This window comes from Helicoverpa armigera, chromosome 11 (genome assembly GCF_030705265.1).
Source record: "Helicoverpa armigera isolate CAAS_96S chromosome 11, ASM3070526v1, whole genome shotgun sequence".
In the NCBI taxonomy this organism is placed as follows: domain Eukaryota; kingdom Metazoa; phylum Arthropoda; class Insecta; order Lepidoptera; family Noctuidae; genus Helicoverpa; species Helicoverpa armigera.
The window spans coordinates 2751063-2776485 of NC_087130.1; the positions used below are offsets into that span (position 1 = coordinate 2751063).

General features: G+C 35.6%; 2 protein-coding genes across 2 annotated transcripts; one reads left to right on the forward strand and one right to left on the reverse strand.

The window, feature by feature from the left end:
- Positions 1-2214: 2214 nt before the first annotated feature.
- LOC110372006 (prolactin-releasing peptide receptor) lies at positions 2215-15524 on the reverse strand. The gene is made up of 3 exons (XM_021328504.3): positions 15329-15524; positions 3228-4666; positions 2215-2617 (listed from the first exon to the last, which is right to left on the reverse strand). Exon 2 carries the CDS (start codon positions 4563-4565, stop codon positions 3243-3245), a length of 1323 nt encoding a protein of 440 aa, XP_021184179.1. The 5' UTR covers positions 4566-4666; positions 15329-15524; the 3' UTR covers positions 2215-2617; positions 3228-3242.
- Positions 15525-22144: 6620 nt separating this feature from the next.
- LOC135117584 (putative nuclease HARBI1) lies at positions 22145-24123 on the forward strand. Its single transcript, XM_064037011.1, has 6 exons — positions 22145-22742; positions 22834-23024; positions 23109-23244; positions 23424-23565; positions 23640-23915; positions 23985-24123. Exons 1-6 carry the CDS (start codon positions 22500-22502, stop codon positions 24107-24109), a joined length of 1113 nt encoding a protein of 370 aa, XP_063893081.1. The 5' UTR covers positions 22145-22499; the 3' UTR covers positions 24110-24123.
- The last annotated feature ends 1300 nt before the right edge of the window (positions 24124-25423 follow it).

Here is a 25423-nt window from a genome sequence, read left to right on the forward strand (position 1 = left end):
CTTTTTTGTGTCTATGCAACAAAAGGGCCGACCTTCCTTTTTGTTTCAAATAGGTCGGTAAGCATATCGAATCTTATACATAGTTACTAGGATTTGCATACAGTGAAAATAATACTGATTTAACTAATTCAATCGAAAGTTTCTCTTACGCTTTTTAAATTCAGTCATTTTTGAAATCGGTATATTTTAAATTTAAGTTTTTTTTTCAAGTGCATTGGAACATTTTATCGTTACCTTACGTAATAAGTAATTTATTATTTCAATTTCTACTAAAATTGTGAAAAAAAATCATGATGATTATTTACACTGTGATACCTACATAGATTAAAATTCAATTTTTTTTTCCATTCACAAAAAACAGTCTCAACTTCTACCTTATTTACAATCCCATTTTATTTGACATCTCCACTAAAGAAAATCTAAAATTAAAAATAACTTTTTTAAATATATTCTTAAAAGAAACAGCGATAACCAGCGCCAATCCTAGGGTTATCATTCATTCTTAAATAAGTTGAGGGACAATTTTAAAATTTGTGCTTTGCGGGACATAAAATATATAAAAAAGTTCTAACAGTCAACTATCTTATACTAATTATATTGCTTAACATTGACTCACATTATTAACATTTTGACACTATATTCTCTACAATCACACACATACTTAGTCATCAATATTTAGGTATTTAGTTTTTATCAAAGACCTATAGAATTGACCTAAGATTCTGGCCAAAGTAACACTATTGGTCCATTCTCTAGGCCCATGATAAGTACATTATATATGACAGCCGCTGTCACATTTGACATCTGTCAATTTTGACATATTCTCAAACTTTTGTGTTTTGTCTTCTCTCGTAAATTCTTACCTCAGGATAGAGTGCATAAAACTACGTATTTTAGAAATTATAAACAAAACAATAATCTAAATACTCCAATCTTTTACATATCCCTGTTTTCAGCATTGTCATATATATTTACAAATTCATGGTGTTCATATTATACATACAATAACTTTATACAATAGCAAATTATTGTTAAACATACGAATTAAAATTAAATACAATATAACCAACTTTATTATTTATCACATGATCATACGTAACTTATGAATACTTACATTCACTCAAGAAATGTTAAGTTAAACAATTCTAATATTAAGTAAATATCAATCACAAGTGGATAATACATAGACACTAAGAAAATTCATAAGATTTAACACGTAAGTTACGCGCTCTTGATGTTATGCGAAATTGACTGAATTCTTCGATAATTTGTAACACATGAGAAAGGCATCGATTGAAAATATCCGTCATTGTGGTTTGTCGAATCTCGACTCGGTTGGACGCCTTGACATACAGCTCTTGGCATAATGTAACCTTGCCGCCCCGAAGTTGGCTGTTAGAGACTTCATAGTAGTGGAAATGTAGGGACATAATACTAAAATGGATGACTTTATAGTGGCAAAGTTATTAAAATAGAACTGTACAGACCTACAGATCATGTTAAACCTTCGAGACCTTTCAATCTTTATCGCTCCCAAGAATCTAACGAGCTTTATATTTGAAAAGCAGGTATGAACTTAATGCTTGAATACCTTAATTTAGCATAACATTAAGAGCATTTTAATAAGTACCACACAATAAATAGGGACGGTATCCCCGTCTAAATGACAAACGTGTGCATATAGGAACAACAAATGAAAAGTTTTATTCTAACCTATGTTAAAGGACTGAGGCCCTACATTATCTTAGGATACACTACATAAGGCTACGGGTATTATCTATAGGTAGTACAAATATGCGATGTCAACTTTAAGAAGTAATACTTAAGGAATACTTCACTCTTTGTTACTAGAATTTTTAGGTATAGAACAATGTTAATTGTCATAGAATATTTACCACGGGTGGCTGAAATTCTTTCTAGGAAATTTCCCAGTCATTGTTAAGCTTTGCACTGACTAAGGCCCAAGTTCACCTGCAGCATAAACGTTTTTCTCAAAACAACTGTTAACCTTCAAAATGGAACGTGAAAATTCATAGTAAACAGTTGTTTTAAGAAAACTGACGTAACATGTCATCGGTGTGCTTCGGTCTAAGAAATTGTATAAAACGCTGGGAGTCGCGAGTCGGACCGTGACCGTGTGCTCAAATATACGTCTATTGAAGATACCAACCTTTGTAGGCGTATTTTAGAACACCTAATCTGTACAAAGCTTCAAAAATTCTTAGGCAAGCATTCCTTAAGTATCGACTTCTTATAGTTGATTTCGCCGATTCCTATGCAGGTTCTAGGGACACCACTATTGGCAGTATAAAAGGCATTTGGGGAACTATTTACGACAATACGAATCCATCCAATTTTCATTCGTTTTCAAAATGATCGCGATCAACGCGAGTTTAGATCAAGATAGAGGTGTTAATTGATTTAAAATTAAAATAATAATTTGTTTTTTTATTAAATATCTAAAGGTTAGTAAATTGATAAGCGTAATTCAGTAGTCGTTTGTGCAATAGTTAAAGATATTATCAGTAAAAAATAAATTCACTCCAAAAATATCGGGTACTCTTATGACTAAGTACATTTCTCTTTTTCAAAGTTGGGAACGCTTCCATCGTCGCACCTGAGAAAGAAGATAAAAAAATAATTAATCACAGACTCTATGAAACAACGAAAAATAATAGTGATATTGAGCCAGCGGAAAAAGTTTCTCTTTCAAACTTCGAAAGTTATATTTTTGATACAAAACTACATGTCAAAGGGAAAGCGTTCGTTCTGAATACCAAAGACTATCCGTCAATCAAGTGAAAAATAAAAAGCTGTGAAAATATGCTCTATACCGACGGTAAAATGAAACAGAACGAAAAAAAAGGATATAGAGCATTTAAATGGCCATTGTTTCAACTTATTTGTATTTTTTTCTGATACAAGAAATGTTTTTCAACCTAGGAAATAGCTTCTATATAAGTTCTGAATTCAAATCACGTCAAAAAAGTGCCAGCATTAAAAAAGGCATGACACAAGAAAGGTCGTACAAAATTTACATAACGTCAAAACATTTTAACATTTAACCTTGTTATCAGACGCAAACAAATTGAGGGTTTAGTAGCTTAACTGCATTGTTAGTAGGAGAAAATGACCGATAAGATTTACGAGTTCCTAAAGAAAAGGTTTTATGAAAAAATATAAGGGATCGAAAAAATCTTTGAATAAAAACATAAAAGGTTGCTCACCCGTGACACCAACTGTTAGAATTGACTTTGCGTCGGCGTCCCGTCAAATGACTCCTCATTGATGAGCCTCAGCTTCACCGACTCCCGCCTAAGGTTATAGCTCGTGGAAATATGACAATGTTTCACATCAACATTCAATAAATCTTCATTCAATTCCACTCCGCTTTTCTCAACATCGGCGGCCGCGCTAGGCTTCCTTTTGTGTCGGAAAGACGTCGCCCGCTGGGAACTAGAGCCCAAGTAACTATCAGTCGTCGTATTGCCATTAAAAGTCTTCTCAGAAGGACCAACTCCCAACTGATCTAATGGAATGTTACCCCTCAAGTTTGCAGACGAATCGATACAGGGAATCAATTGCTTAAACTCCTTCCGGAAATTTTCATTCATCCATGCATAAATGAACGGGTTGTAGCACGTAGAAGACATCGCAATAACATGCCCCATAAAGAACACCAAATAGTAGTATTTCAAGTGAATGGCGTACATGTAGTAGTCATTGCAAAGGTTTATCACATTCAAAGGTAACCACGACAATCCAAATATAGTGACCATAGCTATCAACATTTGATTCGTCCGTCGTTTTCTATTTTTGTCTAGCTCCTCTTTGCGAGAATTTTTGCTGGCGGCCTTCGCTTTGGCTCTGTCATTCAATTTGAAACTGACGCACGTGTAACAGAAAGCAATCACAATAAAAGGCAGCACGAATTGCAACACTGACGTCACTGAGCCGAACACTCGCCGCAACCGCTCCGACGGCCACGTCTCTTCACAAAATCTGCCTATATCTAGGTCATAGTACGTCATAAAAATAGCATACGGCATTGTCACGGTCACCGCAAATGTCCAAATCATGACGATGACTATGAGACAAGTCTCGATCTTCATTCGTGGCCTGAACGGGTAAATTATCACAAAAAATCGATCAATTGCTATAGACATAAGCGTCAACGTGGATATGTATACGCTGCATCCCTGTGCGAAAGGCATTATGTGACATAAGAGGGAGCCCCAACTCCACGCGCCGCGGAACGTGTATAGCGGGGTGAAGGGGACGGCAAACACGCAAAGTAAGATGTCAGACAGAGCTAAATTGCTGATGAAGAGGTTGGTGACGGTTTGCATGGCTTTGTTCCTGATGACCACGAAGCATACGAGGATGTTGCCGAGCAGTCCGAGCACGAAGATGATGGTGTAAATGACGCAGAAAGTGGATTGAATCCATTTGTTGTCGATGATGTTCTCATAGCCGCTGTGCATGGGAGGCAGACCGTCTGGCGTCGAGTTGTGAGATTTCTCCTTAATGTATAGTTCCGTGTAATTTACAGCGGTTCCGTTCATTGTACCGTTTCCTCTCCGTAAAGTGCGGGTACCAATTTATTCTGGCTTTAAAAACGTCGAGTTTATAGCATTGACGGTCTGAATGGTATCTGTGACGAAACCTGCAACAAAATAAAAGCGTTGTTTAACATCTTTGTCTGAGTAAGTAAGTCGGGAACTCTCGACAATTATAGTTTTTCCGATAATGGCCTGAAAACATTTGTTTGTTTCTTTTTAATGGCGCCTCGCTAAACGTCTGTTGTTTTACAAGGCTTTTAAGATGTCTATTCTGAACATAATTTGGTAATTATCTTGTCAGTCCGTTGATACTTTTCGTTTTATTTTGGTAACGAAAATGTGTTGTTTCTAATCGTTAATTCTTGGGTTTTTGTCGTATTATTATTGTTCTATGTATAGAGATACATATGTATCTGTGTGAAAAATACATTCACAAAAACAGTAAGTTCTATTTTAATTGATAATTGACTGTATTCACTGGAAGGAACGAATCACCTTATTCAAAGCCGATTTCCCTAATATGAAACCTTACTTTCCAAAATTTGATGAATTTCCGGATAAGCCATTGCTTCGACATAAATGGAAACAACTCGGATAGAATAATGCTCTAACTTGTACCTTCACTAACTTTAATGTTGAAGTCATTTCTTCATTTTGGATATAACAAATCAAAAGAAAAGTAAAAAATATAAGTTATAAGAAAAGTAAAAATGTAAATTTAATGATTTTCAGTAACGTCGTTTTTTTTGTCAATAACACTTTCAGATTATGTAAATAAATAACGTATTTCGTATTACTACACATTCCAATATTTTGAGTAGATCCAACAAATAACAACAGTTAATTGCCAGCCATTAGTCGTTAAAAAAATCACTCATGTCACTCATTTTCTTACTATGTTTCCTAACATATAACTCACTTTATCAATAGCAAGTCACATTGTACTTTCGTCACTAAGATTCGTCCTAAATGGCGAGCAATTGTTAACGCCCACTCACGATCAAATGGAGTGTTATAAGGCGTTACAATCTATGAAGGTCAAGGTCAGATCATTTTCTTTGGCACGAGTAATTCTTGTAGATTTTCACTTGACAGTTTTTGTCTGTATCAGTAAGTTGACAAATATTGGCGCCTTTGGACTACTATTGGTGTCCATCAGAATGGCTGTCACTAGAGGTATATGTATTTCGAGGGAATATACATATGAGGAGTGACAGCGATGTCGACGTACAATACTGTCGTAGTAAATAGAAGAAAGTGAAATCTGCATATTAAATAGTCGACTATTCGAAAATAGGTAGCAAAAAATCCACGAAAATCAATGGAAAGTTCCCAGCGTAAAAAAAATATTCCAGTAACCCAAATACAGTTTAAATACTGCAAAACCCACAACTTAAGACAAAACACTGCATTTAAAACCGCGTTTTCTTTGTATATTTATTAGTACAATAAACAAGAATACGAGATAATCCTCCCAGTATATTTTACAACTGCAGCAACCGGCTAATCCGGGTTACAAATTGGCTGGTTGCCAGTAACCCCGGGCGGTGACAATGATAGGGGTTACGTAGCAACCCGAGGGAACTTCTGTCTCGAATAAGGAAGGGTAGGTAATGGGTAATTGTTGCGTTTGCTTTTGGATTAGTTTTGATTCTTTTGTTTTTTAGTGGGTGAGAAAAGGGTGTTGATGTTATGGTCTAGAATACGCGTTTGAAATCGGTGAATGTAGTGTAACTATGTTACGACATGAAATGAAAAATGTATTAAACTGCTGAATAGCTCCGACGATACGATGTATTCGCCCAACCTTAATGAAACAATTATTGTATTTCTCCAATTAATTAAGGCATTTTTTACACAAGCAAACCATAAAAATATTGTTACAATTTTCCGCTCTTGACCTTATTTATGATGTTTCGAGTATTCCCAAACAACCGATGTTAAAACTATTTAAAGTAAACAAAAGTTAAACCAACTTGGATTACAAACCAGACTATTGGAGCAACAAACAAGAATAATTTTAATAAAGAAGAAAATTTCAAGGCCAAATAAACTGAATAATTTAAAAACAATAGACGCCACGTGTTTGATCAGCAAGATATTTTCAATTTGGACGGCTAAGGAGATGGCCAAAAAAACACCCAGAATCGACAGGAACTTCATATGTATGATTGGATTCAGTATAATTTGTGGATTTTAAAAAGTATTTCAAATCATCTAAAAACCATGGGGTTCTCTTTTTATAACGTTTTTTCGATCAAGAATTTAGTTCACAAAAAAGTTTACTTTTACTATTTGATGTTCGTTAGAAGTTGAATGCAGACTCGTGATTGGACCGTTTTGCATTGCTAAGTCATTTGTTATATTTGACAATGTCACATGGCGCGATTTTCAAAGACAATTTCTCCAAAAACATTTCATAGCCAGTTGTGAAGGTTGCATGTAACTGCGAAACCTCTCCAAGTAGGTAAGGTCGGTGCTTAATCGTATCTGGAGTGGTTAAATACAAAACCTTTTAATCTCCAGGCAAACTCTGTAACTATGGGGATATTACCATTGGCTTCTATAATGTTAGTGTACCTTGTTTTTTATGTGCCTTGATGTCAATAATCTTATAAATCAACATAAATTCAACAGAACTTATTTTTGTGAAAATATGATATAGCTCCTATACCCCATGGATTTCAGGCTGGATTTTTTGGCAACATCAAAGGTCAATAATAATGAACCCATTGGTACCTATTTCGTTGCTGTCGATTCTGGGTTTTTTTTCTATGAAAATTTGGCCATCTCCTTTCCTGAATGTTTCAATAACAAACATTTATTCTATAAGCTAATTAACTTCACGTATTGGGATAAGTATGGACTATTTATTCAAATAGCTCCAGTAGATGATGAGATGAGCGCATTCAAGCAAACAAACACTCTTCAGCTTTATTATTATGCAGGTGTATCCTAAAAATTCAGTATTCGTTTCTGTACCACACGGCTTCTACTGAAATTAAGGTAGCATTTAGAGGATTCGTACTTAGGTTGAATCTTCCGTAATATGTACCATATTGCTAATTTTCTTCCTTACCATCGACTATAAATAAATGCAAACCTTCTTCTTCTAGAAAATGGAAAACTCGAACATAAATTCACCTCACTAGGGAATCTCTAAACTTTACAACTCATGCAGTCAAAAGGCATTCAAATTATCTACTTAAAGACCCGGAATGGTTGTCCGCAAATAATTCGAGTTCCGAATTTAAAACCAATTGAAAACCTCTGTGGAGCACTCAAAAGATCTAGGTAACTCAAACAATATTACTATGCAGTCCACGTTGTGATCCGAACGCTGATTCGAACGGAGCTTTGTGCGAATTATAAATATTTTATTTGAATGTAGAATAATATTTTATCATTGTTTGATTTAAGATCGTTTTGAGTATTATCTCTTCCTCCTTTTTCATTGGGTTTGCTTTTTAAGCCAACGTTAAATTAACAAAATATTTTTTTTATGCCGTATAGAGACAAATATCTTGTCTTCCAACAAAAGGTTAAACTAACTGAAAACTTCCTACTAGGCCGTATCAGGAATATTCTATTTTCCTCCTTTTTTCATTTTGCTTTATCTATACATATAATAAATCTGTAAAAAAACTGTGTCTGTACATTGAATATATTAAAAAAATAATAATTGGGTGGGGTTTAGAATCAGTAATGGAGCACAAATCCAAAAAAAAAAATCTGTCTGTTTGTCTGTATGTCTGTATGTCTGTATGTCTGTTTGTTTGTACACGCTAATCTTCGGAACTACTGGACGGATTTCAATGATTTTTTCTTTGTTGTATCAGTATTAAGCCTGGTCAACATATAGGCTATAATTTATCTTCGAAACTTGAAGACCTGGTGCAGAACTCCAACAGACCAATAAAACTATAAGAGATACAAATATGGTGCCTTGGCAAAAATTGTTTCATTTGATGAGCATTTTCAGCTGAGATAATAAATTTTAAGATCTGGAACACCTGATGTGGAACCCCAAGAGCCCAGCTTCTCTGTACCATATACAGTTATGACGTTTTAGCAAAAGTTGTTCAATTTGATAAGCACTTTCTATTGACTTATACAAATTGAAGATCTAAAACACCTGATGTGGAACTCCAGGGGCCCAGCTAGACTATAACATATAGAGGTATGACGTTTTAGCAAAAGTTGTTCAATCTGATAAGCATTCTCTGTTGACTTATAAAAATTGAAGATGTAAAATACCTGATGTGGAACTCCAGGAGCCCTGCTAGACTATATGAAGCATATGAAGATATGACGTTTTAGCAAACGTGGGGCCGAAGCCAACACGCTGAAGCCCTTTTGAGACAACTTTAATGAAATGGTGACACAAAACCGACGATTATCCCTTTATACACTATAGAAATGAACCCAAGGACAATCCCCGGTGGACGTCGTTAAAAAAAAGACAATCCCCGGTTCTGTGCTAAACTATTGCTAACTATGGACGAAAACTACTTGGGCTATTGTGATGGGATGTTAGTGGATGACAATGTATTAGGTACATGTAAAAACGGCAGATGGAGACTCGCCACCTCACTTACTGGGCCCCCGGGAACCAGTCACTGAATAGCAACAAGAGGGGAACAGGGACATGAGCGGCTGAAGGGTGAGGATACCTCGGCGGACTTTAAACGCAGATTACGCGCTCCCTGTGCTTACCGTGAGGCACCTACCCTCCGAGCAGGGCTACTAATCCTGCTCTAGCGACTCCACTCTGGACGGCCAAGCCAAGCCAGAGGCGTGAGACCTACCCCCGTCATAGTTCACTCCGACCGGCCGGAGATGGGGGACAGTATACACTCCCTGGAGAACTCAGTATATATAGCCCTGCGGGGTCGCTACTCCCCGTCATCAGCCTCAGATGTCCTGCGGTGCCTATATCTCATTATTATTGTCGTTATTATCTCAAGAGCCTTTGTCCGAATTATGTTAGGGTCGACATCCAGTCACGATGCAACTGAGTACCAGTGTTTTACAAGGAGCGACTGCTTATCTGACCTCCACAACCCGGTTACCCGCTCAACCCAACACCCCTTGGTAAGACTTACTGGCTTCTGACTACCCATAACGACTGCCAAGAATGTTCAATGACAGTCGGAACCCACAGTTTAACATCCCCTCCAAATAACGGTCATTGGTATCCAAAATATACGTAGAAAGTACATACGAACTTAGAAAAGTTGCATTGGCAGGCACTTGCCAGACCTGGAATCAAAGACGCACGCTCATACTTGAGAGATTGGTTCTCTACCCACCAAACCACCACGAATTCCACTAAGTCACCACGACTTTGTCATCTATTTAATGTTTTTTTATGTAATAATACATGTAATATTTTTGCCTCACACAACTTAAATGCGGACTTATTAGAATCACTACTTTTATCCCTATGGTCACGTCTATTGCGACTATTCAGATCTTTGATTTGCTGACCCCGTAGTCGCTGGCATAAGGGACAGGATCCGCGTACGAAGTCGCGGGCAGAAGCTAGTAAATGAATAAAGCCAACAAGTTCTTGTAATAAATTAAGGAAAAATAACTGTAGTAGGAATACTGCAGTTTAACGTTTTTTAAACTACAAATCAAAATAAAGAGTCCTACATTGTATATCTAAACGTGAACTAAAAAGCAGAGCTCGTAAACTTAACAAAAGCTTTAATTGGACCACAGACGTTCACCATTGTATGTTCACCGAGTTTACACGTGCTACTTGTCATTCACACAATCCGTTATACGCAGTAACACTCATTTGTTCACTCCCCTTGTTTTCGCACTGTATGACGCGTTCCGTGTCAACATGGACGCAAATTGTATTTTTTTATAGGTACTGCATTTTTTGTTTTATAGAAACTAGATATTAAGGAAAATATGTATATGACGATTATTCGTTTTATTTCTCGATCAAACGAAACTTGAGTATTTTTAGTGAAAATAGGTACCCACAAATCGGAAAACTTCTACTTTTTGAGTGCCTTTAAAAATCAAAAGAAAGCGATGTGGTCTTCTACAATACTATGTGAGAAACCACCACGAAAGGCAACCGGTCTTTGTTGTAGATTAAATAAAACGCTTTTACCATGCAAGTAAATTATGCCAATAGATAACTATTACATTTTTCTTTCCACTTAGTATAGGTATTTTCTCTACCATTCCTATTATCCTACTTATCAACCGACCAAAGAAAAATTTTAAGGGGCCATTGCCCACATTCATTGCCAACATTCCAAGTTACGTGCAAAACAGTTTTACAACCCTTTCAATAACGACCTCGGTCCATATCAAGCGTTCAAACGGATCTCAAAACTAAAGTTTATTGGGCCATAAATTCAAAATGGCGGCGTAGGTGACATAACTGTTAGAAGAGCATCACGTAATGGCGGCTACACGTATAAGGTGCAGTTTTACGTGCATTTATTTGAGACTGCTGATGTGTATTTTGTACTTGATATTTAGCTCGGTTTTGTCCACCTCCTGGTTACAAAAAAATAATCTCAATTGGTTCAGCCGTCTTAACGAATGAAAGTACTAAACTCTTGGTACTCTATCAGCATTTAAATTAAGAATGTAGAACCACAAAGTATTCGTTTAAATTTCATCGGATTGAAATTTCGTGTAAGACAAAACCAAGATTAAACTAAAACAAGATTCCCCATAATCCTGACAACTCGCCTCAAAGCTCTTTTAAAACTCCATTTAAATTAGGAACAGAACTTTCCAGAACAAAATCACAGATTTCTTAGCCAAAGCCGTGAAGAGGACTTCATTTACAGACAAACAAGTCATAGAGAACAGAGTCTTCAAGTAATTGCTGCTTAAATACTTCCTGAGTTTCTGACTGATTTCCAAGTACCCTTTAAGAGGTACTCGGATTAAAAATGGAAATGAACGGAAATTCGGATTAAACTTACAAATTGTGAAGTTCGTCCTTTACGGTAAGAACCTTTTTTGATTCATTATCTACACTCAATATTGAGGATAAAGTAAGGCGGTTTTGCTTTTTAAGCCGAGAGACACTTTTAATGAAATGTTGACATACTTTTTCGATCATTTCCGAATATAGATAAAGATAAAGAAGAATATAGATAAAGATTACGCAATACTTTAAATTCAAAATGTCTTACTACAGTTTTTTTGCACCACTGTAGCAAAACAGCCTGAATTTATACAATAAAATAGATAGGTACTGCCAGAGGATTCACCAGCGTCCCAAGATTTCCCGATAAATGGGCTATCTAACTCTGAAAGATAATGTCGTGCCAGTCCAGTAAACTCTAAGATTAACGCGTCCAAAACAAACAAATACACTTTATAAATTCACCTAATATAGGTATATACCTACAGATTTGCTGGAAAGATCCTAGGAGAGAGCTTTTAGATGGCCAATTACTGAACAACAGTTCTGTAACCTACCATCGCTATCGATAAATGCTAAATCTAGACACACGGCAGTGTGTCCGCCAAGTTCGAGCAAAAAAAGCGACACACCGGCCGTGGGTTATATTACACGAACCATTTCGGGCCAAATTCGACCCCCCTGTAACTCAAAATCTATTTTATTTACGCATATCAAATTTCTAGTATCTGTTGAGACCCCCTCACTTATCTAAAATACAAAATTTCATTAATATACCTATTGTAGGTCTTGAGATATTGACGTCAGAAAATCGCTATTTTTACTATACACTCACTGACTGACTGACTGACTGACTGACTGACTCACTCATCAAAAACCTAGACCACTTCCAATGGTCGTATTGACTTGAAATTTGGCATGGAGGTAGGTCTTTATGTCAAGGTAAAGGAAAAAATCTGAAAATGGCCAAGTGTGAGTCGGTTTCAAAATAATGAAGGTGTAAAATACCCAGTGTAAATTTATACCCCTAAGGAACTAAAACGAACTAAATTTATCTATATTTATATAATATATCTTCGAATGGTCGTACCGATCTGAAATTCGTTACAAAGGTTTGTATTTAGTCAAAGTAAAAATCTGAAGACGGCCAAGTGTGAGTCACTTTCGAAAATAACGAATGTGTAACTTTGATCCACGAACATAATATATGATAACATGTCATGTCAGTCAGTTGGTAAATCTAGTCCATTTAGTTAATCTAGTTCATTTCTTTGTAAGAAGCATAGTGCATATTTAAAAATCTGAAATAAATGAGACATTTACTTAACTAACTTAATCATACGAAAAAAATAAAATAAACAGCCTTACAAAAATAAATGAAATCCCACCCAAAACAAAAATGTGAAAGACTGCCAAGTTCGATAATATGGGAATGCTTCGCCTATAAAAGAAGTGAGATCTGAATAAGTACCAAGTTCCATACACATACCTCAGTTAAAAATAGTTACTTTTTAATGATGATTACTTGGCAAGTTTTAATAGAAAATTAAATACTTGATTCATTGCGTTTAGTAGGTTTATAACAAGGTGTATGAAAACTTGCCAAGTAACATCATTAAAAAGTAACTATTTTTAACTGAGGTATGTGTATGGAACTTGGTACTTATTCAGATCTCACTTCTTTTATAGGCGAAGCATTCCCATATTATCGAACTTGGCAGTCTTTCACATTTTTGTTTTGGGTGGGTGCTGATTCTCTATGACAAACAAAAGACAAGATCTACCTACACTCATCTAACTAGCGTTTTTCTTCAGCAAAACTACTCGTGAAACTACACAGAAGTAATAAAGCAGTTTTCTTACAGTTTTACGAGAAAACTATGAACGTCTGCGTCATCAAAACGCCCTTACACTTTTTCCCGGGAATTCTTAGGGTTGTATTACACTTGTCAAATAGTATTTCAAGTTTGCTTTTTCAGATTTCTGATTTAAAAAATGGAGTGGAAAATTCCAATAATTAGATGTTTTTATTTGGAATTTTCCACGATATAACGCTTGCAGAGATTTTCTTAAGTGTCATTTAATAAATACTTGATCACAGTGTTTTCAGTACCTACATTTTATGAAGTACGAACTGGACGCCTACCGTCGGGACTGGTGGACTCGATCGAGGGATCGAGAAGTGTGGAAGCGGGATGGGGAGGCCTTTGCCCAGCAGTGGGACATTATAGGCTAGTAATAAATAAATGAATAAAATAATATGATGAAGTGAATCTTGTACCAAGATGTGTGAAATGTTGTACCACCTTTATCTGAAGAAAAAAATGTTCCCCTTACTTTGACGTGACGTCACAGATTGAGGAAAAATTGGATGATGTAATGTGTGGGTAAAAATGTATCCTATATGTCGGTTGCGTAGGTAGCTAATTTTGTTACAACCAAAATATCTGGGGTGTTTGTGAAATCCTATATTGTATGTGGATATAAAACAATTTGACAACGATGTGGTGAATTCATTTTAAATTCGGTATTCAAATGAAAATGAAATCTTTATTGGTTCACCACATGATACCAACTTATTGTAGGGAAAGTCAAATGATATTTTTATTTGGTTAAGCCTTAGTAAAGTAACCTACTTCGGTAATTATTCTAGAAGAGAACTGAAACCTGAGAGCTAGCCAAACCTACAATAATAAACCTATTTCAACAACCAAAATGGCCGTCACATTTCTTATAAAATACGTTCCTCCCCTCAAAAGTACCTAAGCGTCTCAGCGTTACAAGCAAGTAAATATATTACATTACACCATACTCCGATAGAAATGTCAAGTCACTTAATAAATTAACATTATACTCCCTACATGTTTACATGACCTTGTTACACGCAGCTTTTACGAAAACATAAGAAAAAACCGGCCGAGTGCGAGTCGGATTGGAGAGAAAGCCGATCATCATCACCAGCCTTTTTACCGTCCCACTGCTGGGTACAGGCCTCCTTTCATACAGAGATGTATAAGAGCCCAATAAAATACTTATTTTACTACAGTTTTCAGAATCTGTTGTTATTTTCAGCTGTCACGCTAGCTATCACGGTCCAAAAGATCCAGCCTGATGATGGACGAAAGGATTGACGAATAGCGAAATCTTATTCATATATAAGTCCCTGAGGCTAAAACGGGACCCGTTTCAAACTCTTGAACTCTAGAAAAGCAACTGTTCTCTGTTTACAAAATGTACAATATTGGACTCCAGTGAACTATGGTATATAAACTAAAGTGACCTTTGGTATTAATGGGACGTCGTACGCGTGCTCGCCACGTGGCCCAATTTGGATAACAACAACAAACAATGTAGTGTAGTGTTGGGTTTGACAGAAAGTAGTTTTTACTCTATCTAGATAACACTAATCTACATTGTACAGGTCTAGAACTTTGTAGGTTTTTGTTCCAATTGCAAATATTGAAAATAAAAATAAAGCATGCATTTTATATTAATTAATCGTGTTAGCACAGCACTCAATGCTGGATTGTTGGAACATAATTCAAACGATTGAACATAGAAGTGCCCTTATGTTGACCTCTTTCTATTTTCATAGACAAAACCACCACATTAAACACCCAGTCCGCTTCGTTAAGCGTTTGATGACACGTGCAGTTATTACTTTAAAAAATACCTACAGAATTTACACAAGCACACCTTACAAAAAAATCTCTAAAAATATAAAACAGGATACTAAAAAGCTTTTGCCATTTAAAGAATGAAATTAGTATAACGAAATCAATTAGATTGACAGTAACCAAAAAATTTTAAGGTTATTTTCACGCTACAAAAAGGTCACAAGGGTATTCGTACTTACGAAAATCGAAGCGGACTCCCACACAAGCACAAATAAGCTGGCAGTTAACAAAAAAAAGAAAAGAACAACGTTTGAATTTAAAATTACAAAAAAGGAACACTCGAAATGCATTTGTTTTTGGCAGGATTGAGAGCTTCGCGACATGATGACATGCGCGGGTTGGCCCGCACCTGCGCAGTCGAGCTCTCATACTGGCTCCTACCACAGACGGGGCAATTATTTCTGTGAAATTTCCGCTTCGCCCTGTATCGGAAATTTTTAGGGCTTGCCGTGTCGGTTGGATCAAAGCGAAGTTTTGACAGGTAATCGTGACAGCCATTTTTACGGCGAAATGACATGGTTTGATTAATAGATGTTTAGTTGATAATGGCAGGGTGTGTCAGGTGAGTATGGTAAAATGGCCGATTTTCCCTCTGTTTGCTGATGAAGATACTTCAATCATGTAATATTTACATCGGTATAAAATCAAGATAATTATGGTCTCGCAATGATAAACTACAGATACTTTATGAGCCACCTTTACTTCAATATTAAAAACATTTTTCCGACTTATTGATCCAAAACTATCAAAAAACTCACGAACCATCCTCTACCTAAAAATCACATCTTTCGAAAACTAAATTCGACATTCGTCATTCGTCATCTAAGTTTTCGCTATCGAACGCTAACTCACAACCCGGTAGGCGCCGGCCGGCATCCTATTGTACGAGTTGTCGACACTTCCTCGCGACGGATATAGCGACAAACTGCTTCCCTCTAGATATTGCAAATGAATTGCACGTGGAATATCTTTTGTTGCGTAGATTTATTGTTATTTGTGTAGTCGTTTGTTTATATGTAGTTACGTTGTCGTTGTTGTAGTGTAATTGTTAGATGGAGGCGATAAACTATTAGTTGTGACTTTGTTTAATTTTGTTCTGAATTTTGTACGCTGATAGAAACGACACTACACCAGTATTTACCTACATATTACACGACTAACAATGTAACTAATTACCAATTATGAGCTGCTTATATTTTTATCGCCTCTTGTAAAAACCAAAAAATAATATAGCTAAACACATTTCTTTTTTAAACGGTTTTATTTAGCTCACCCCGTTTGTTTTATTATTTATTCTTGGGTCAAATTTAGTCATTCAAATTTCACCCTCTTCCTGTCAACCGATTAATCTGTAATTTTGTATACACCTTTTATTCCGATGACAATACAATATAGTAATATCAATAACATTGTAAATCTAATATGGCCGCCGGCACAAAATGGCGGATTACATATTTTTCCACAACCCCCTCAATATGGGTATCAAATGAAAGGGCTACACAAGTAGAATACTGTCAGCAACCCCAGCGGGGCCCAACAGGGCCAAGGCCTGCCTGAGCTGCGGGATTGTTTGAAAGAGTTACCGTGGCCATGGTACATAAAAGGCCTACGACGAAACACAACTATTTTTAGTCAGTAAGAGTCTGGCACTCCCTTACCGCTGCTGACCCAGGGAGTGGTCACTTGATGATTTTTGGCGTCGTTAAAAAAATTGACTTTTTTTTAAATTAGATTGTAATAAATTATCAGGTAAGAGACAGTGTAATAATGATGCACTATATGAATTAGATAGAATGAGGAATATTCGGTAGGCATTTTCATTAAATACTAAAAACTAGAAAATAAAAAATCGGTAAAAAAAACTTTTAAGTCAAACGGTTTTATCTTATGTGCACTGAAAACTAGAAAATAAAAAAATAGTTACTTACCTGTCAACCTACGTAGGTGGTCTTGGTCATATTAGACTAAAATAAAAACGTGGGGCCCCTCTGAAATCCTACCTATGGCAAAGCATATCTTTATACTTTGGTAGATCATGAGCTCGGCGTTCGCTGGTGAAGCCGCTACGGCTGATTATATTATTGATTTTCAAAATCTCCAGTTACGATTATAGTAAGTCGATGCAATCCACACCTATTATACCTCTAGAAGAAAGTACTACAGCAACAGTTAATGGGCCCCACGTTTTTATTTTAGTCTAATATGACCAAGACCACCTACGTAGGTTGACAGGTAAGTAACTATTTTTTTATTTTCTAGTTTTCAGTGCACATAAGATAAAACCGTTTGACTTAAAAGTTTTTTTTACCGATTTTTTATTAACTAGGTAAAAATAAAAATTATAAAGACTATCAACCAAATTATAAAAATGACAAGACAAATAAAAGGTAAAAGCAATCCGACTACTTGGGTACATATCTTTATTTGAGTTCTTCAAACCACATGACAATATACTCGTATTCTTGGTAAAAAAACATGTTTTTCTCACTCAACCAAGGAGGTTGTGCGTCTTTCAATCAATACATTACAAACTCCTTGCTAAGCTGCCTCACACGTTATTAGTGATACAAGATTTTCTTTCACGAATTTTTCTATGATTTTTCTGCGTGGGTAAAAATAAGGTTGCTTTGAAATTATTCTTCTGGTTATTTTGTTAAATGGGGCTTTGAAAAGTATTGCTTTTGCGTTAAAATGGTTCCACAAGTTCAGGTATATTTTTGAACGGCTAATCTCATACTAATTAATCGATTAAATATTCGTGGTATATAATATGGTGATTGAAACATAGTATTTTTAATTGTTAAAAAATGTGAGGATAATTAAGTGCATTGCCTACTAAAAAGAAAAAAATCTACAATTTGACCACAACAGAACCACAAATTACAGACTAAAATAAACCCCGTAATAAACTAAAAGATAGCGTTGCGATAAATATGTCCATCTGCAATGTACAGTTGAGAAGTTATCCTGTTTTATGTTACAACTTGCAGTTCACCGTACTACGCTTTTACTTGTTTCTTGAACTGAATAAAGTAAACAACCTTCGCTAAGCTTTAGTTAGATGTATGTCTTTTGTTTGGTGTGTCATATAGAGAAAATGTGGATTCAAGGAAAAAAACAAATGTATTCAAAATAGTACCTAATAAAACCTAAGATTGTATTATTACTAGCTGGTGCCCGCGACTTCGTCTGCGCAAGTTTAGTATTTCGAACAATATGTTTACAAATTGAAGCCTATGTGTTATTCTGATGTATAAGCTATATTATTGTAAAGTTTCATTAAAATCCATTCAGTAGTTTTGGCGTGAAAGAGTAACAAACATCCATACATCCATACATACAAACTTTCGCGTTTATAATATTAGTAGGATATCTATTCTATTCTTTACCATAACAAACTTGGTCATAAAGCTTAAGATATTTTTTGCGTGTAGGTACATAAACGTGCTAAATGTAATGTACTCAGGAAATACTAGTTCTATAAAAAACATTTATAGATGAAAACTACAGGCTGCTTTGTATCCGGATACGTGTCGTTGTGAAAATATATTTTAACATTAAAAAAAGAAAGCTTAAAAATACAAGTCACGACAAAATTATGGCTTCCTTTCACTACATGGAATTCTGAGAATGAACTTCGGCGAAATCATTTACTTAATCTGCTTGTGAAAGGTAATAAATCTCCCTGTACGTATTATATTGGTAATCGCAGCATGACGTGGCATATCCCGCTGTGTGCTGCGAGCCTACTTTATGGAAGAAATCCTACTGTTCGGAAGATTGAAGTTAAGTGATGTGTAGTCTCACCCTTGGGACGTTGATAAACATACAAGTAAGTATCATATATAAGTTGATAAACATATAAGTAAGTATAATAAACCACTAAGTATCATCATCAAACGTCTTTGTATTAAGATTTCTTTAATATATTACATATTTAAACAATTTATTTACAAATAAAAAATGAAACATTAAAACGAGGTATCTATCAAAATAAAAAACTTTTTACAAAAAAATAAAACCGACTCCCAAAAACCCTGAAAAGCAAAAAAAAACTATTCTTAGGTGCATCGGCCTAGAAGTCAGTGTCTAATGGATGTCCCTGAGTTTAACGCCACCGACTAAAAAAAAGATCCCGACGAATTGAGAACCCTACTCCTTTTTGGGAAGTCGGTTAAAAATCATCCGCATTCATGTGGATATATATAGAGGAATAAGACAACCGAGAAAACTATGGTTAGACTGTAAAAGACGATGTGTCTACAAAAAGTTTTACTTGGTAGATGACGTCAGATAGGAAAGTATGGAAGAAAAGACATGCTACGTCGACCCCAAAATAATAAATTGTGATGAGGGCACGGGAATAATGATGGTTTTCACATAAAAACAGTTCGTTGAGCCACGTAGTACAGCTCTATCAAGGGTGCTTTTTGACTTGTATATTTATAAGTGAAAGACTATGCCAAAAATCTTAACACTGTTTTAGACATATAACCTATGTATGTCATGTTTCTCGAATGTGTACATCTTTTGTTGGAGATCTTAAATAGATAAAGATACCTGACTTGACTAACTAAAGAAGAGAATATTCGAATTTCGTATTTTAAAAAGGAAGGCTATGTATCTCATTTCTCACACTCCGATTTTTTAAACGTGAATCTAACACAAAAAAAAAAAACAAAAAAATCGAACTTACGAACTCATACTTTAACTAGCTGGTTATAAGCCGAGCTATAAATAGCATTACAAAAGCTAGACTAGACTCAGTTTCAATGGAACAATACTCGTCTCACTTTCCAGTCTCCTTTTATTCCTAGCTGTCTACCAGCGTAAAATAGTTCCCCTAGGGGTCCATTAGGAAAGCATTGTCTTCGTTCCAATGTTCTCCTTAAAAATTCAGATAGGAATCGGTGTTACAATGTCTGAAAGAATTGGTTCGTTTGCTTTGTTATGATGGATGAAAATTTTTGTTTTAATGAAAGATGTTGAGAGTGTTAGTTTTTTTTTAAGTGTGATTCGTACCTAACATTTCTGTCATCGGTTCAATTTTTTTGGTATAAAAGAGCGACATCGCATTTATAACATTAATAAGGATATCAGATATCCCTGTCGTCAGCTAAATAGGAAAATAAACCAAGACAAACTATGATGGAACAAGGAAAACTGCTCGCTACCCCGGGGAAACAAACTATTGTGGTTAATAATGTGAATTATATGCAAATATTAAACTATATTTTTCCTTACTGATTGGATTAAATAATAACTATTAATATACCGCAACGTCAGAGCAGTTTCTCATATTTCGGTGTATAATTTTATAGATATGTAAACGGCAGGTGACCCAGCAAAAACATGAAAATAGAAGGTGTTTTTCAAAATTACCATCCCCTTTTTATATTTTTTACAAAAACAGAGAGAAAACATTGACTGTATAGATTTAATTAAAAACTGGACTACCCAAAGGACTCTGTATTCCTATCGACGAGGGACGCAAAATCATTCCGAATTCTGTTAGCAAAGAGACATTTCTCGTTTGGCTAACTCCAAATTACTAATACTGTGGCACTAAGGCTTTATCAGCCCACTTTTCGTGTAACCCAAAAACTTAATGGTCTAAAAATATTCAAATAAAACGCAAAAGATAACATTCAAAGCTTTAAAATGTGAATTAAACTTCAAAAAAAGGCTCAAAAAGGCAAAAAATTGTGTAAAATTCGGCCGCGGTCCCATTTCAAAGTTAATGAGAAAAATCTGCATACCGAGATCGGAATTTGCATGGCTTATGTGGTATTTCCTTTATTGTCGTCGAGATTCTAGTTGGTTATGGAACGTGCTGGCTGAATTAGTTCGTTAAAGAAATGCTTCTATTTTTAAATCTTTGGTGCTTTTTGGTGCCAATTTTTTTCAACGGGATGTTTAAGTGTGAGGCTTTTGTTCATACTGGCATTTGACTTAAGACTTATATTTTCAAATAAAAAAAGAACCTAAACATAACATGAACGTCGATACGAAGCAAGAAGGTTATATACCTATATGTTTTTGTCTATGGAAATGTATGGATAACATTGTTACCTACTGTTAGCAGTTGAAAGCGTAAAAAAATATATAGATAGATATTCTTTATAAGGTGCCCCAATTTTACATTTTTGATCTTAAACTAGGTAGTTAAAGTAGGTGACATAATGGGCGGTCTTATCGCTAAGAGCGATCTCTTCCAGACAACCTTAGGATGGATTGAGGCGAGAAGGAAAAGATTATATGGTAGGCAGTAAGGCAAAAATATATCTACTGGCTATTATGCTAACACAGGTAACACGGTAACATTCTCGGTTACACTTAACACTACCAACAGTTACAGTTCTAATTGAAATAATAAATCATAACCTCTTGTCCTCTATCTCCTTTATGACGACGTCAGACCCTCAACCCTCGTCTAACATGACATCTGATAAGCCAGACGTCTGACAGTGTAATTATACTGTACACCAGACACGGGGGTAGGAAAGATCAGCGGAGATTCCATAAGGCAGGTAGGCAACTTTTTCTAGGCGAAATACGTACGGTAGGCTTGAGCAAAACGATCGAACGAGAGAACTAAGAGAACTACTAAGGGAACGTTCAGGTAATTTGAAACATCTGTCGAAGATTTTTGGTTTTACAAAAAATGGACGGGTTCCAAAGGAGTATGAGGACGTGGCCAGTAACGTTCGTCGTCCCCCGAACATCCACATTTTGGCAACGTTACTTTCTTACAAGATTTTTCGCTGCGACATCTCCGCTCGTCATTTTGTTCTCCATGACACCAGCCATCTTGAACGACCTAATTATAACTAGAAATGGCAACACTTACAATGAAACGTCAAAATGTGTTTTTGGTTGTGACAACACTGACGTGTATTAGAACCTCTTTTGTTATTAAAAGATAATTTAAAAGGGAATTCTCATTAGAAAAGTAAGCCAGTTAATGCTAATGTCCTGAGTGCTTAGTGCGAGTTTTCGTGAATTTATTTACGGACTCACATGAGAGCGCGTATACTAAGATTTGTATGGAACAAAAACAGCTCCATCTAGTGTCAAAAATTGGAACCTAAAGTAGCGAGTGCCAGTTTACAAATTTTTGAAATCGAGTCGCCTGCACTCTCAAGTGAACGTGACAGGCACGTGATTGGTTTATTTCTGCCGTGATGCGAGTGCGAGATACAGATTTTGACAGATCGAGTAGTAAATAAATACAAACGAGATCCAATTTAGACAAATAGTTCTCACGAAGATTTTTGTGGTGACAGTGAAGTGAGGAGATATTCATATACAATAATTCAGTTTTTATTTATTGAAAATAATAATAAAGATATGGCAGGACGCTTTTTCTTCGCCTGGAGGATGTTTGCGGCCGCAAAGGCCCGCGATGAACGCAACAAAAGCGCCAGAATTGGGGCAAGGGCTCGCGCGTCTTTTAATCCTTTAGTCCACCTCACGGAGACGCAATTTAGGCGCAGATACAGATTGCCCAAAAATATTTTTAAATTGTTGTGTAGTGAGCTAAAACAAAGCACAAACCTAAGATCCACTCAACGTGTTTCCTTGGAACATAAGGTATTTATCAATTCATGTTAGTTACAATGTCCATTTCCAAAACAAAACTATGTATATGATTGAAGAAACGTTCTCCTTCTTTTATTTGCAGGTGCTCACCGCTTTATTCTTTTATGCCTCGGGTTCTTATCAAAGGCCAGTTGGAGTAGCAAAACATGTGTCACAAAAAATGTGCAGTGTGTACATAGAAGAAGTAACCGAGGCTCTGAATCATCGCAATATATTAATGAAGTATATAAGATTCCCTAGCACTCCAGGTGCTAGACAAGAACTTAGTCAACGGTATTATTATTATCTTTAATATGTTTTTGGGCAAAATAAATTAATAATGTAAATAATTGATATACTAACAAAATTTTTACTCAGTTTTTACAGAAACTATGGATTCCCTGGAGTGGTTGGGTGTATTGATGGGAGCCATTTTAAAATAGTGGTACCAAAAAAAAGTGAAGAACATTGGTATTATAGTCGCAAACACTACCATTCCCTCAATGTACAAATGGTAAATAAATAAAAAAGACTATATTATTTTTGTAAGCTGGATGCGAGAAGCCGAAAATCGATCTCAGTGGCGTGCACTTGGAGAGGCCTATGTCCAGCAGTGGACTGCGATAGGCTGATGATGAATATTATTTTTGGGTTAAAATGGACATTTATTCAAACTAAATGTTTTCTTTGCAGGTTTGTGATGATCAATATAGAATTTTAAATGTTAATTCTAAGTTTGGTGGTGCAAATCATGATTCTTTTATATGGGAAAATAGTGATTTGAATGCATATATTCAGTCTTTGCACAGAAATGGAGAAATGGTCTGGCTTTTAGGTAAAGTAATATTTTGGTCTTTATTTTAATTTAGCTGCCTGCATCAAATAATAATACAAATATTTATACTCTAGGAGACTCTGGTTACCCCCAACGCCCATGGCTAATGACGCCGATTGCTAATGCTGCTCCTGATACTCCAGAAGCCAATTATAATGAAAAACATATGAGAGCTAGAGTAGTCATTGAAAATACGTTCTCAAGGCTTAAGAATCGATGGCGTTGTCTTCACAAAGATAGAGTACTACATTATAAGCCACTGAAATGCTCTCGCATTATTCTGGCATGCTCAGTGCTGCATAATATAATGATTGATTTTGGAGTAGAAGACAGAGAGGAAGACATTCTGGGTTGGTATTATTATTTAACTTTAATGTTTTGTGTCATCTGATAATAATTTTACTTTAAATTATTTCTAGGTCTGGAATTACCAGGGACAAGTGGTGGTGAATCTAGTCAAAACAACTATATAGAAAGAGAGGCCACGACGGATTTAATTAGAGGTCGAATACTAAGAAACCAAATAATAAGAAGATTGCAATAGTTTATAGTTATTTATTTTTGTAACTTTTTTTGTTTTAACTTATCTTGCTTATCAGTGATACTGTAATTTCATCTCAACTTTAATACATATTGTGTCCACTATATTAATTGAGAACCAGTTACTTTTCTTTTTCTCTTAGTACTTAAATGGAAACAATTTGTTTATTTTGTATTGCTTAATGTAAGTAATTGTTAGACCTAAGTAAATAAATAAACCAATATGATTAAATATTTTTTATTACTGTCGCCATAAATGATTTATTAACAACATAACATTGTCCATTTAAGGGTTAATCTAAACTAATATTATAAATGCGAAAGTAACTCGTGTCTGTCTGTCTGTCTTTTCTTCACGCCTAAACTACTGAACCGATTTGTGTGAAATTTGGTACAGACATAGTTTGAAACTTGAGAAAGGACATAGGATAGTTTTTATTACAAAAAAAAAAAAAAAAAATTATTCCGGACATATAGCGCCATCTATTGGTCAAATAAAAAATATGTAGGTACGGTATGTATTTGTAAACAGGCTTAAGTAGGTACTGTTTTTCCATTTATTTATTAACTTGTCGAGATATAGTACTTATTATTATTATTAAAACAAATGAAAGGAACTTTGGCTTAAACACAAAAAGAAAATAATCCCAATAAACATACAAATACAAATAAACTACTAACTAATTAATCTTTACAAAACTTATCTACTAATTTATTTATTGCATCTAATGCCCTTAATCCTACAGCTTGCCACTCGCTATGAATTTTAAGTTCCATTTCTCTTATTCTATTCTGCTCTCTCTTCAACTCCATGTAGTCCCTGTGTTGCTCCATTTTGAAATTTCTCCAGTATTCTTCAGCTTGGAGAAATTGTTGAGCTGCCTCCTCTGTCCGTGGTGGCCTCACAGGTCTACGGGGTGAGCCTCGGAGTCTCCGTTGCCTTGAATGGCGTGGTGTTGTGGGTCCAGCTTGTGAAGGCTCTGCCTGGACTACATGGACTTGAGAAGAGGGTCTTGTTGGAGAGAGCATACCCGTATTGTCTGTAATGTAAATATGAATTATAAGGTTTTTTCTATACTTAGTCATCTTCAGTACCACCATAAGACTACAAGACCTATATTTTTTGTTATTTTAAGAACAAAGTAATTAAGGAATCTTTATCATACCTTCCAATCGTGCCTGCACATATGATGGTATGATGGTAATAGGTGTTGCCTGAGATGTCCTTTGAGCAACATATGAGGTTGATGGCCCAGGCTCGTTCCAAGGTTGGGTATCTAAAATATAAAATATGTAATTGAAGATAGGCTTATGCCTA

Coding starts and splice junctions, on each gene's coding strand:
- LOC110372006 (XM_021328504.3), bottom strand. CDS start 4,565: ATGAACGGAACCGCTGTAAATTACACGGAACTATACATTAAGGAGAAA.
- LOC135117584 (XM_064037011.1), top strand. CDS start 22,500: ATGGCAGGACGCTTTTTCTTCGCCTGGAGGATGTTTGCGGCCGCAAAG. Junction 22,743..22,833: donor GTGTTTCCTTGGAACATAAG/GTATTTATCAAT, acceptor TTTTATTTGCAG/GTGCTCACCGCTTTATTCTT. Junction 23,566..23,639: donor AGAAATGGTCTGGCTTTTAG/GTAAAGTAATAT, acceptor TTTATACTCTAG/GAGACTCTGGTTACCCCCAA.